Here is a 14,533-nt window from a genome sequence, read left to right on the forward strand (position 1 = left end):
ACATAAATTTCAGATCAGCATCTCTAAATATTTAATTATACAGTTACCCTCAAAATTCCTTGTGATAAATTAGCACTGTCACCCACAACTATGGAAATGGCATCTGAATTGCATTCTTATTTTGAAGATATAACCAAATTTTTCTACAACACATACTTTCTATTAGATATCTCCCCAAGTGTATCAGACAGGAAGTGTTGCAAGGTATTCAGTTTGTGAGCTAGAACAACTGCTAACACTACTTTTAAAAAGTTAATTTACTAATAGAAATGGACAAATCAACAATGTAAAATACCTACGAATACTTATTTCTGATTAAATGCCTATAGCAATAAGAGGAACACAGAAATCTTTCTAAAGTATTAGATTTTTGAAACGCGTAGGTAAACAAACAGACTGCAAAATATGTATATACTTACAGTACTATGAAATACAACACTGTGGCCTTTTCCTAAACTTTCTATATGTGCTGAGAGGTTAAAGCAGATGGCTCGATGTCTTATAGCATCCAGTGTTTGCGCGTCAAAGAAGTCATGAGGTCTCGCTAGAAAAAAAAAAAAAGGAAGAGAGATCCTTAGTGTCCAACACATTGAAACCATTCAAACACATTCAAGCATGTAAGTAAATCTGAAGTGTCATTAGTAAATCATTTATTATTATGGCAGTAGCACTACTTTATTAAAGAGCTGTAAACACTGCTTTAACTGAGAGGAAGAAATGACTCAAGAGGGGCACAATTGATTTAAATTTGGTCAAAACATACTCCTTTTAGGTAATACAACTATTTCGACAAACTGAATTACACTCACACTTTTTTTTTAAGTTTCAAGTGAATTCTACTCTTTCTTAATATTCAAAATTAAGAATTCATTAATTTTACTGAGTACCTCTGGGAACTTCCATTGCTATCATATCTTAAAAAAAAAAAAAAGTCCCAGTACAAAAAACCTAAACCCATAACTCATTAATAAATGTGAGTTCTAATTTAATGCAAAACCAACTCAGTTAAGTTTATGATGTTTATGGGAACTTAACTGTCCAAGTCACCCTTTGAGCACAGTCAATAGCTCCAATGTTACTGCTGTGACTTTTTAAAAAATAGTATTAAAGTATTTCAACACGATAGTGCATACAATCAACATCTTAAAAGCAGAATTACACCTGTACCTTATTTCTTAACTTTGTTAAAAACAATCTGCTCAGATCTAATTTATAACCACTAAAAAACCCAGCTATTTCCAGTGAATACTGGGATGCTGATAAGAGATCAACAATGGCACTGAAAACAAAACTGCTTGGTACTGCAGAGGAACACAAATAAAGGATTAATAAAGAATTATTGTGAACATACAGAAAATACTAGCTTGCCAAGAAATATTTGATGTCCAAGGAGCAATAATGCTGAACAGTCACATGAAAAAATCCAGACTGCTAGACACGTTTCTTTCTGCGTATCAATGGTGATTCCATGTTCTTTAATTATTAGTAAACAGATTATTTTCTAGATAAGAAGCACCAACTGCATCACATACTACACTTCAATTTATAATAAGTGCAATTAACATCCACCTGATACATTACAAGTAGTCTAAAACCAGCAGGATTTTCCTTTTAGAAAACGACTTTTATAGCAAAGTTCTTCTTGAATAACAAAAAATTATTGAATTCTGATTTGGAGTGTAAGAAAGGTCTATCAATTCTACACTAAAAGTATTTTAACTAAAAAATAATTGCTACTAGGCGCATATTTGCATACCGTTACAAATATTTCACAGAAAATTTTAAAAATATACAATACAGCAGTAAAATTACATGACCAATAAAGTATGAATGAAAGTAATCATTTTTTTATGCCTTGAGAGCAGTAATTCTCTGTACAACACACTGAAATTAAAACTAAGAATAGTTGATATTACATTATCAACTATATATTATCCTGTAATCTGCAATAACAGTAATTTGAAGTTCTGTTGTCTTCATTTAAAACAACTTCGATATTCCTTTTCACCAAGATTATCTATCCATTACTTCAAAACAAGCTACAAATTCCACTTAAAGCTAACATTTGCTACACTCCTGGGACTAGCTGTTGTTAAGCATTCATCTGTACATTATGTTCTGTCCGTACTCTATCTCAGTTGGATACTGCCAATTAGGCAATCACCACACTGAAATGTTTTCTCACTGTAAGTGGTGATGTAGAACCGCAGGCTCATGCTGCAGGTGGTCAGTGATGCAAGCATATAAATATTTTATAAATAAATATGAGGGAGGAAGGAAGGGAGGAAAGGAAAAAAGACAACCCCAAATTTTTGCTTTTGGTTTCATACAGCACATTGCTTCATGATTTACCATTGGATAATATTCAACAGATGCAGAAGGGCGGGCACCATTTGTCAAAGGCATATGAATAGTTTTATTTAATCCTTATAGAGTGTTAATGCTGTATCTTAAATCTATTCCCTCAAAATTATTTTCAGAGTCAAATGAATTAAAATCTTCATACCAGCAGCCTACTAAATGAAACCCCAAGTCTTATGTGACTAACGTAGTCCTATTTACAGTAAAGTTTCATTAAAAGTAAGTTTCCTTGTCTCATTTCTCCACTGAACTCAATTATCATGCTTGTTAGTAACTATAGTGTCATCTTTGCTATTGGAAAAGCAAGTGACAACACTGTAAATATAACCTCAGGTTCTGAAAAATTCCTTGTGGTAGCTTCAGCATAGCAATACTATGACCTATTTTAGAGATACGCATTTGCAGTGTTTGGCTCTGTACCTCTAAATGACAGACTACGTGGAGCAGTGAACGTGTATAAGGCCATCCAGAAACGAAAGCTACTGACTGCAATACTGAATTATTCTGCAACCTCAAAATTTATATGACAAATGAGACGGTCTCTATAGCACCACTAATGTAACCAGCTATAACGGTGTGTAGGGTAAAACATGCTTTCACCATAGAAGTACTGATTTACAAACTTAAAACAACACATACTGTTTACAGACAGGAAAAAAGAAATGCAAAACAGTTTAAGAATGGCAAGCTGTTACAAAAGAAAGAAAAAAAACTAAGTAACAGTAAGAATTCTCTTTATAGTCTAAGTTAGAAGATCATATTCTTATCACATATAAAGCCACAGTGAAGTCTCCTTTTTTTATTTATGCATTAATGTCTCTCCGAAGGGTGTTAACCTTCAGATGTAAAACAGAGAGGAAGCAAATTTATTGATTTGCTGTATTTAAACTATTAAGAATTTATACACAAGGATGCTTCAACAGCACCAGTCTTAGTAAACAGTTGCCAATTAATATTTAGCAAGCCACTTACACCTTGCAAAAAAAGCCAGGGTCTAATCAAACCATGACGGGGCAGAAAGAATACGTTGGCAAGATTTTTTTTTGGAGAAAAATTGTTTTGTGATGCAAAACTGTAATTTTTTTGTCAAACAATTATTTGTGAGTGATTTAAACAGACTGTACACTATCAAATAGCATCTTGCTTTACACACACTTGTCATAACTTCTTGTAACCCAACTTGCAGAGAACCTGGTACATACGTTCAACACCTCTCCTTTTGGACTCTTTCAAAATATCTAAATATAAATCTATGTTCCTAGCTTTATATACTCTAGACTGAAAGTACTTAATAATGTTGTTTTATGACTTTGGTTTCTTAGATAAGGGTCCTTGCCCTCCCCCATTCTTCTTGTAAAGACAAAACATACCAATTTGCACACTTCATTCTTTATCTAAAACTAAGCTAAGAAACAGAAAGACAAGCAAAACTTTATCAACCCTTTATCAAGTTCACCTAATCAACAATAATCCACACAAAGTTTTAAAGGAAAGCTTCTTATTATTTTCAGAAAATGCCATCAACTTTGGATACATTTCTGGGTCACACACCCTCTGGAGAAATACATTACAGTAGTCAGTTCGCAACTCAAGAGATGATTTCTGCCGCAAGGCAAAACTCTACAGCCAGCATTGCATTTGTCTCAAGAGGCAAGAAGATAAAAAATTGCTCAAGAAGCTGTCATTTTTCTTCCTGCGCAACACTTGATCAAGACAGCAGACCATTCAAGTACTACAGTCTGGTCTTTAACACTTTTTGCCACAGATTCATTCAAGAACTCAGCAGTAAATTCTTATTACAACTAGAACACCTTAGCAGATAATTTGAAGTTTTAACTATGAAGCCCTGATTTGAAATGTGTAAGTCAATAATGTTCATCAACATTACTGTAATGTTGTGGTGCTGTAACGCTAAAGATCACCAACACTACCAGACCTACATCTGCAGAGGAACCACCACATTGAAGACGAGCTTCCTACCTCAGACAAAACTTTCAAGAACTAATTCTGTAAATACTTACGTAAAGATCGTCGTCTCTTGTTCTTTAACTTTCTTCTTTTATTCATTCCAGCTTTAGATGGAGATTCCTCTTTGGCCTTTGGCTGACTGGCAACTTTTGAAGAGTTCTGCTGGCTGAAGTGTGTGGGCACATGACGGGCAAGTCCTCCCTGAGATGCAAAGCTGGCGTTGCACCCACCAACTACACACTAATGAGAAAAAAAAACCCACAACAACTGTATCAGCATGCTACGTGGTACTCATTCACAGGAGTTTTATAGATCTTTCAGTTTGACTTTTCTGACTCAACCTCCAACACACTAAAAAGAAGACAAATTCTTAATGACATGCAATCATTAAGTAGAAAAACAGAAACATAATCTGAAATAAATTTATATCTGAACTTTATAACTCTCAATAATTATTCCATGGTATAATAATTTTTTTCTATGCTATATTATACTCCATAACATTGTATAGCATAAAACCTTTCTCAAATGTGCACTGAAACTCTTCCCACAGAAATAAATGCTTCTGAAGAACTTTCCCCTCCACAGACCAACATCCCCTTGTCTTTCAAAATACTGCACTGTTGTTCTGTATTTCTCAACAGCTCTCCAATCTTCTGCATTCGGTAACAGTAACATTCTCTTAACATCCTCCTTTCTTGTGACAAGGCAGAAGTAAAAAAAAATACATCCTTACACACACTAAATTTGACACAGTTTAACACTTTTTGTAAATGCTATACAAGGTCAATAAACAGGTATCTTACAGTTCCGTCTAAAACTTTAACTTCAGTAACTTGGAAGTTGTATTAACAATTAAATTTATTTTGGGATGCTACTATTACTTCAGAAGTATTTAAGAAAGTTCTTATTTAAAGAAAATGGTCTCTCTCAAACAGAAAATAAAAGATTCAACAATAATTAAGCAGAAACACAGAAACGGCAAGATACGTGCAACTAAGCTAGTATAGTACTGGCTACAATAATTATTGGTATTTTTATAAGTATTTAGTTTATATTTACAATTATTTCTATTTGCAAAATGAGTATTTAAATTATACTATTGGGGAGGTAGGCACAAACCTTTTCTCTTGTGCTCTGAGCTTACAAGGGTAACAGAAAAGTAATTTTAAGATACGCATTCCATCATTGGCTGCAATGAATTGTGTATCCACATGATCAATTTTTCTTCTGATTCAGAGAATAGTAGTAGGGCAAATGACTTGATCAGCCAGTAGCAAAAAAATCCATCACCACTCCAAACCATTGGGAAGTTCTCTGTCTTCCACATCTCTTCTGCTCCTTCCCCTCTTTCATCTGTACCTCTCTTCTCTAGCACCTCCCTTCACAGCAAACTGATGAGGCAGCTCAAACAGCAGTTTGGAAATAAGTAATGCTGCAACTATGTACATAGTGCTAATTTTTTTCTGAAGGCTAACAATGAATTTGCAAGCTCTTACAGTAATCTGCCCCAAGCCGGCGCATTTGATTGAAAGACAAGAAAACAGCAGTAGAACACCACTGTTTTGTCCCTAAAACCCAACTGTGTTGTTTTACAACTGTGGCTGCAGAATTGAAGTCTCCTCAGACCTAGCAAATGGGTTTCCACGATCATCATAAAACAATATAGTGTCCATGAAGAGAAAAACCTGTGTTATCCTCAAGGACTTCATACTTGCTATAGGACTAAAAATATGTATATATATTTCAAGACAATAAAAGACAAGAAATAGGAGAACATTTGTCACATTTTTATTTGCCTTTTTAAAAAAAAAAAGAAAAAAGGAAGAAAAACGTAGAGGAAGTTAGGGAAATTTTTCTAGATACTGAGCTACCTACAAACACATAATTCCCTGACAAAAAGCTGTAGGGTCCTTCACACCGTATCTGTTCCTCCCTGTCTCCTGCACTAATAAGTATCTTAAGAATTGTGAAGATTTATACCAAAAACCTACATATGCCTTTTTACCTTGCCCTGTAATTTTCCATGTTCCAACAATAATATTGTATACTTCTACTGTAGTGACTTCCAATATAAGAAAACCCAGCATGCCTGTGAAATTCAAAACACTTAAGATCCTGATCTCATTTACACTATGGTAACCTCAAAGCAATATTTATCACTTCAAATTAATATTAAAGACTAAAATTTACACTTATAGAATCACAGAATGGTTTGGGTTGGAAGGGACCTTTAAAAATCAATCCCCCTACTGTGGGACATCATCGACTAGCTTAGGTTGCTCAAAGCTCATCCAACCTGACCTTGAACCTGACCTACTTAGTTGTATTTAGATGATCAAGCTCACTATCAGACACAGGTAAACTACATACCTGCATTCGTTCAAGCAATTTTCCATTTTCCATTTTTTAAGTCCTTGAAATAGCTGTCTTGCCCATAAAAGCAGATTCATAAAACTACGCTAAGCAACTATATCTAAACTTCGGTTTAGCTTTCATTAAGGTGCTCCTAACTTTATCTTCTAGCTCTTTCTGATCCTACAAACACTGACAGAAAAAAAAAAAAAAGGCATGGAAAAAAACACCCCATAGCCTGAAGTTCAATCACACTGAGAAATTCAAATTTCAGTCTTGCCAATGCCTGCTAGAGGTCAAAAATAGCCTGAAGTCTTGGTACAGTGCATGCATTTCCATATTCAAAGTTTATGAAAGTATAATATTAAAGGCAATTCCTTCTGAAAAATAACACATAAACTGTGTGTCAAGCAAATTTCTAAATTATTTTAACACACAAGTTCATAAGACTTAATTATATTGCTTGTCAGATGGGAAACATTGTTTTATGACAAATTGCAGTTTGACTCAATGTCATAACTTGACTTTTGTCTATCCATATACAAAGAAAACAATCACAGATATTCTATATAAATTATCTAAACAAGCTACTAGTTACTTTTCTTGCAACTAGAAATTATCTTTTTCCAGAAAGCCTATTTATAGTCTGCAGCCACAGTATGAAATATTTGCAGAAATCATTACATTCAGACATTGTGTAGTTTTAAACTACCTGATCATGTCATCAAATAGCAGCCGATATATCAAAGATGACACAGAATGCCTTTGCAGTAGACAGGAAATAGTAGAAGAGGAGAAAAGTCTTACCTTTTTCTTTTTTTTTTTTCTCTAAAATAATATATCCAGCAATCCGTTACTAATGGGTAAAGTATCTTCTCTCCAAAGATAAAAGAGCAGTTCAGGCTGTCACTTCAGGATCTCTGGACGGTAAGTCACACCAAATCAGCTTCCCACCAGATAGTTATACAGATCTAGAGGGCTTCTAATAAATCAAACTCAACTATTATGCACAACTTTAAACCAATCTTTTCATTTTTTCCCCCAAAACCTAAATCTCAAAATTTTGCATTCAATTTTAAATATGGTAGATTGGGTCCGGATTGGTGGATATGTTACTTCAAGAGAAAATAAGTCAACACGTAAGAAGTTTAAATTCTCCAGTGTACCCATACCCACCATTATTAATGGGCAGTAATAACCAGTGACTTTAACAAACAGGATATAAAAGTATCTAGCAATACAGGTTATTTTCTAAATTCAAAATAACCAAAAGTCCTTTTTAGAATATTCAATGTGTAATTTTTCCAATAAATCTAACACTAATATTTTAGACATCTGGATTAACCTTCTTATTGTCTCAACACCTAAGGGTTTGGGCAGAATGCCTTTACATTTTCTATCTGCATCTGCAAGGCTCTAATGCATAGAAGATATTCTGCCAAGAGAGTAACAGAAACGAATTCCAAATGAGGACTGAAGCTGCTTGGCTGTATTTTCTAGATTTCAACAAGTGTTACTCTACTGAGAGACATACCAAATGCAGTCAACCCTTAATGAATTCTTGAAGTTACAGGTGGTAGAACAAGCAGCAACTTTCATTTTTATTACTTACTTCCTCCCTTTCAAACAAAAAATGAAAGCCTCCAATGAACTGTCATTCGTTGCTATTGAAAGCATTTACTCGACATGAGCAAATCTTGCATTACTGATCTTAAACATTAAGAGCATACCCACTGGAATCAGTATGTGAAAGCAGTTGGTAGCATACCCACATGCAGTCTTGTATTTACAAAAGATTGCTATATGCAATAATTTTGCATAAAATCCAGAACTGTTTTATGCTCACTCTACCATTTGTCCTTTCATTGTGCCTAGCATCTTGTATTTGGTCACCTAGACTATATTTTAAGAGTTCATTTGATAAGTCTTCAAATAAATCTCAATGCCTTGTACAGCAGCAAAGCACAGTGAGTAGTAATTCGGTTTGGGTATTTTGGTTGTTGGTTTTGGGTTTTGTTTGTTTTTTTTGAGTACCAGAAACCATGCTGGAAAACATAGGTTGTCACAGCACATTAACTATTCAAATACTTATTATTTTTAACAAACAAGTTTAGGACAAGTAAGATAGAACTTCTTCATTCACTTTTTCTCAGCTTGCCAAAGACAGTTACCGGCATCATTTTTCTAACTCAGCAGATTATTCCTCTGGATCCACCTGTCTATGTGTTCTGGAAGTTTTTAAGTGGCTGAACCCTCAACAGGACCACCACTACATGTTGATGATACTCCACAACACGCCACCAGTTTCTAAAAAAGCTGCAAAAATTATGTAATAATAGAACTAAAAAAGAATAACGTTTAGTTTTTTCACTCCCAACTCTGAATGTACAATCATACACGAACATGAACACACTAAATGTCTTCAGAGAAACAATTACATGCTCTGAGAATTCCTATAATTAAATGAATGTCTACAATGACAAAAAAAAAAAAAAAAGATGAAAGGATGACTAGAATCAGACTGCAATAAGCAAAGAGAAAACTTCCAGCAGTACAAAAGCTATGAACTTCAGGTATTAAGAGGAGCAGCATAACTTCAAAAATAGCTAACAGTGGGCCAAAGACTGGTAAATTCTCAACCAGCAACATGTTCTACAACACCAGTTTGTTTGATCCTCTTGATAAGAAAAACAAGTCTAAGAAATGATGCTTACTAAAAGTAGGACTGAAAAAGCATGCTGCTTTGCAGAAATCATATTCGAATTTGACTACGGACTGAGTGCTAGCTGCAACGGTAACTGTCTCGTTTAATGGACACTTTGTTGAAGGGATTGGTGGGTATTCTAGGAAAAGAACTTTATCAATAACAAAACTTGGTGATGATTGCCTCAAAAAAAAAAAAACCCACACAAAAAAATCCATCCATGTATTCCACATAAAATCCAAGGGCACCAGTATTAAGAACTTACAAAAAGAGGGAGGGAATAAACAGAAAAGGAATACGATTTCTAAAGGGGAACTGGGTCCTAAATTCTGCCGAAAAAGCTAGGGTATCTTTTTTTTCCCCTCCCTTAGCTCAGCAGATGACTCAGATATAAAATGTCTCCTCCTTATGAGCTGGACATACACGACCAGGAAATTGCCCCATATAAAAATGGAGCTAGCATAACAAAGGCCTCAAAAATAGGTACTTATAAGGAAATTTAACTTCTGTGACACAGGTATTGCAATATTAATGCTGAGGGCGATACACTAAACCACGCAAACAGAAAAAACAGGAGAAACTTATGAAAATATGAAACATTTTGCCTTTAATTTAGAAGTGGGTTCATTTCTGTGACAAAGGTATTACATGGTCACATAGTTTGTATGAATGTATGGAAAGCGCAGGTAAACCCACAAAGACCTTTTAATACAAAAGCACAGCAGGTCATTTACAGCAGGATACAGCTTTTAATCAAAGGACACCACCACATGTATCTCAAAAAAAAGATAGTTAAACCCAAAACAGGCAACTACATAAAATGAGTCCACTTGCAAACAAAAGGGTGACAAGACAGGGACATATGCTCCAGCAGAGTAGTTCTAACGCAAAGGAGAGCTTTATGCCTGAGACAGTCCCCAGCTGCCTTTCAATTTAAGAAAATACTTGTCTTTTATTTTGACTAGAAATATAAGAATATAATGACCTGCCATATACTTATTACTCTCCTCTGGTCATTACATGATTGTAGTGTTCTTCTATCTTTACAAAAGTACATTTTTCATGCTTTTAATTGCCACTTCCCTGTCTAACATTCTTTGCTTTTCTTAAAAACATCCTGAACAGCAATTCTTCAGACAACAGATAGCAGACAACAGCTGTATAGCATACAGCTCTACTATTTCCATTACTGCCTTCCATAGCTTTCCTCAAAAATCCTCACATTCATTTATTTATTTTTTAAGTGAATGACGAGATATTTTCAGCAAGTTCTCTAAAATGACAGCTTCCTTCCTTTTATGCTAGGACTCAAGTATATTATCATGATGCAACAGAAATTTCTTTTGTAATTTAGGTTTTGGGAGATATTTTGTCTGCAATAATCATCAAGAACAAGAAGTCCTTAATCCAACTGTGACTTGAAAAAATTTGGATTTTCCTAGAAGGTGATCAATTAAGATCTATAAGAACAGCTAAATGCACAAACAGAAACATTTGCTCCATTTTTGAATGACTGCCATAAAACAATTAGTAATGGCTGTTCTTGGACCAATCAAGACTAACATTCAAAACTTTAAGTGTTTTTGTATCAGACAGCAGATTTCAAAAGCTTGTAAAACAAAAGAAGCAAGCAAGGAAAGGGGGTCAGTTAATTAACAGGTTGCTACCACAGACACTTACATACTTGGCTACCTCATGTGAGACCTGAAGTCTATAGTCAGCATAAATGACAGGGGAACAAAAGATGTTACAAAATTCTACTCAGACCACAATTATCCTCCATTCACAGCCCCTAAGAACAGACTGAGAAATACAGAGATTAAAACAAACAGAGGGACTGAAGACAACAGTAGGAAAAAAAAAACTGAAGTGACACACATTGAGTCACGATAATTGACTACTGCAATCCTAGTCTGTGTTTTGTTCTTTCCCTTAGTATGACCAGAAAGTACAGAAAATCAGCTGGTGAAATAACACATATTTAACACAAGATGATTATTATCAGAACTAATTGTTTTAAGTTTTAGGGCTCCAGCTGTGACTAGTCAAGACAAAAAGCTGGGATACCAACTTTTACTGATTTTTCTAGGTAACTCTGACAGACTCAAAAGTACTACTGGTATTTATGAGCTATGACCAGCTCATTTAAACCCAGTGTCTCTAAAATTGAGTCTCTTTGATCTAGACCAAATATGTATACAAACTACCCTACTGAAAGACTTTCCTGTCAAGACCAAAGCTTGCCATTATACTTTAAGACGTATAAAATATTTAATTCCAAAATGAGACGACCTAACGTAGAAGTCTCCTCTGATAACTAGGGTATTTTTATTTTATTCAGAGATTAGTATTTAAGCTTGTTCCAACAACTGACCTAATCATATCTGCAAACTTTCAGGGATCTGTGATCCTTATGCTATGCTTCCAAGAGCACACTAATCTTATTCCTTTGAACAAAGGGTAAGCTAACCTCAAGAGCAAGTTTCCTGTTGTTATTCACTCTCTCATTCAGAAGTTTTCAGACTGAACTACACCGTTCAACATGGAAAAAGAGTCTAACCTTTATTAAAAAAAACTCTCTCACATGCAATGTACTATTTTTATTCTCTAGGTTTTGAGTTGAGTTTTGTTTTCTGTCATAACTACTGTTATAGGCTATGCAGAAGCAGTAACTTCTGGAAGACATCACTAACAGAAGAGTATTTTTTAGTAATAAAGCTGCCTTAAAATAGAAAAAGAAAAAAGCAGAAGATATTCCCCGAGAGGGGAGGGAAGTATAGAAATAGTGACTAAAAGTTGGTGGGGTTGGGGCGTGAGGAAGAAGAAGGCATAAAATGCTACCTAGACTTTAAAAAAAAACCCTAATTCATTTTCATATCCTACATGGAAGGAGAACTTCAGTCTGAAGTAGTGTGGGTGGGACTTACCATCAAGTGATCCAGGACTGACAGCTATGAACTGCCCCAACTGTATCCATAAGAGGATGAAGCAACTCATTAATAACGGATTGGTGGATATGGGAATGATAAACACTACTATACCTAGAATTGCAGGTACAGATTAGGGGGAGAAAGAAAGAGAAAGTTAGAAAATACTCTGCAGGAAATACAGTCAGCTCAATGGTCCTGCATTCCTGATTTCCTTATTGTTCTCAGAGAGGTTAACCATAAATAGTCACTGACTGTGTTTCAACTTAATTTCATTAACCAGACCAGCTCTTATTCAAGCACAGAATTTGCACCATCAGGCGTGATCCAAAGTTTAATGTGGAAGTGTAAAGCACGAGGTAAAATATCTCACTGTTACAGTGTAAGCAGCTCAACTGGCAAATGCACACAAAAAACCCACACATTTCAGCAGTATTTAGTCTGAGACTCCCCTATCATATATAGATTAAAAGAAACAGGGATAGAGAAGCAATAATGGTATCTTCATCTGTTTTCATAACAGACCAGGACCTTTGGGCACAATTATTGCAAAGACGAAGGCTCATCTCAGTGGATACTGTTTAAAAATCCTTCTGTGATGGCATTTTTCAATTAAACATAATGTTTCAGGAAAAACAAACAGGATCGGTCTTAAAATAAAGGATTATGTATCTTATAATGAACCTTACCTTGAAAGGTTTGTCCCCACTGTGTGTCAGCATATGCCTCTGCAACCAACTTTGACTTGTTGAAGGTGTATTATATACTTTGCAACCTTTCCACAAGCAAACAAACACCTAACAGAGTAAAAACGTGGTAAGTTTACAAAAGTCAAAGAAAACAGTTAAAAAAAAAAATCAGATTAGCAGAGAAGTCTGTTTTCACAATACAAAGTACTTCAAAGAATTTTGAACAATAACCATTTATTTTGCAACACATTTCTCATATCTTACCAAGGAAAAAAAAATAATTACAACCACAAGTATTCAAAAAAGCAGGTCACTGGAATAGAATATAAAAAAACAGAAGCTCCTGCAGGTAAACACAGTTGAGAGCCACAGCATCCACTGTAAAGAGTTTGCATTTGCACTAAATATCTGTACCCACCAGATATTAAACCAGAACATTTTTAAGTTACAAGTGTACATTCTCTGGGTAGTAGATATAGAAATAAAATCATTTACTCTCAAAAGCAAGTAATAATTTTATGTTTTGAGCATCAAAAATAAAACCTCTTAATTACAATATAGTTGTTTAGACACCAGAGTTCTATATTATGGAATACCGGATACCTCTAGTTAGGGCCTTATATTCAATTCCTGATGAAGAAAGTTACAATTTCTCACAGGATTGAAAGTCTATGGGTCTTTTGTGATTCCAGAGTACAGATCAGTCACATGCACAATAGTGCATTAAGGGGAGCAGAACTTACTCATGCTGCTTTTCTCTCTCCTCTCATTGTGTCTATCTATAACTGAGAGAATAAAAAAGCTCAATGAACTTGCCTTTCATCAGAATTTCCTCAGCAGGTCTGTGTGTGAAGGGAGGTATAGCCCTGATTTGTAGCAGCAAAATACAGTCCCCAGGAATAGCACTGCCATAATACAGGTTTTCAGAACTGCAGGAAACTAATTGGATTTGAGTTTCTTGTTCTCTTTTCTAGATTAAGAAACTCAAAATTCAAAAGACTGTATTTTCAAAACAAAAGAGCAGCCACAGGAGTGCTGTGTACTTGCTGCATAAAATATAGATAACCCAGCTTACTAATACAAAGCTGAAAAACCCTGCATGTCTGTATGACTGATCCAGACTTACTGACACAACCCCCTAAACCTCTGATCTCCTCTGGTCTGCTTCTCCTCAGTTTTGAGATCTCCCTGAAGCCACAGAATTGGAACTTCCGAGATTCCTGGCTCTGTCACTGCTCCGTAACTGTCCCAATGTTTTCATCAGCAACTGCAGACTGCAGGGCACTCAGCAAAGGACGACTCCTGTGAAGTCGCATATTGTGGAAATGCAATCCCTCCAAAAAACAAACAATTGGTTTTACAACACCCCACCAGAAGTCCAGGCAAGGCTTCTTGGGAACCCTTGTCAAAAGGATGAATCCAAAATATTTCTGAAAAAAAATGTGGGGATGTAGAACTCTATTTTCAAAACTTTCCTGGGCTCTACATGGATCTATCTCGTTTGGTTTGGAGCCATTACCTCAGTTTTA

General features: G+C 35.2%; 1 protein-coding gene across 4 annotated transcripts in view; it reads right to left on the reverse strand.

Annotated features, from left to right (window-relative positions):
• The window catches only part of AEBP2 (AE binding protein 2), a 50,316-nt gene that overhangs the window by 14,138 nt on the left and 21,645 nt on the right, over positions 1-14,533 (reverse strand). For all 4 annotated transcript variants that reach the window (XM_063358400.1, XM_063358392.1, XM_063358384.1 and 1 more), the window contains exons 3-5: positions 13,005-13,112; positions 4,383-4,569; positions 420-544 (exon numbers count right to left, since the gene is read on the reverse strand). In XM_063358400.1, the coding sequence (XP_063214470.1) occupies positions 420-544; positions 4,383-4,569; positions 13,005-13,112 (420 nt within the window). The remainder of the gene's footprint in view (positions 1-419; positions 545-4,382; positions 4,570-13,004; positions 13,113-14,533) is intronic.

This window comes from Chroicocephalus ridibundus, chromosome 1, assembly GCF_963924245.1.
Source record: "Chroicocephalus ridibundus chromosome 1, bChrRid1.1, whole genome shotgun sequence".
NCBI lineage: Eukaryota > Metazoa > Chordata > Aves > Charadriiformes > Laridae > Chroicocephalus > Chroicocephalus ridibundus.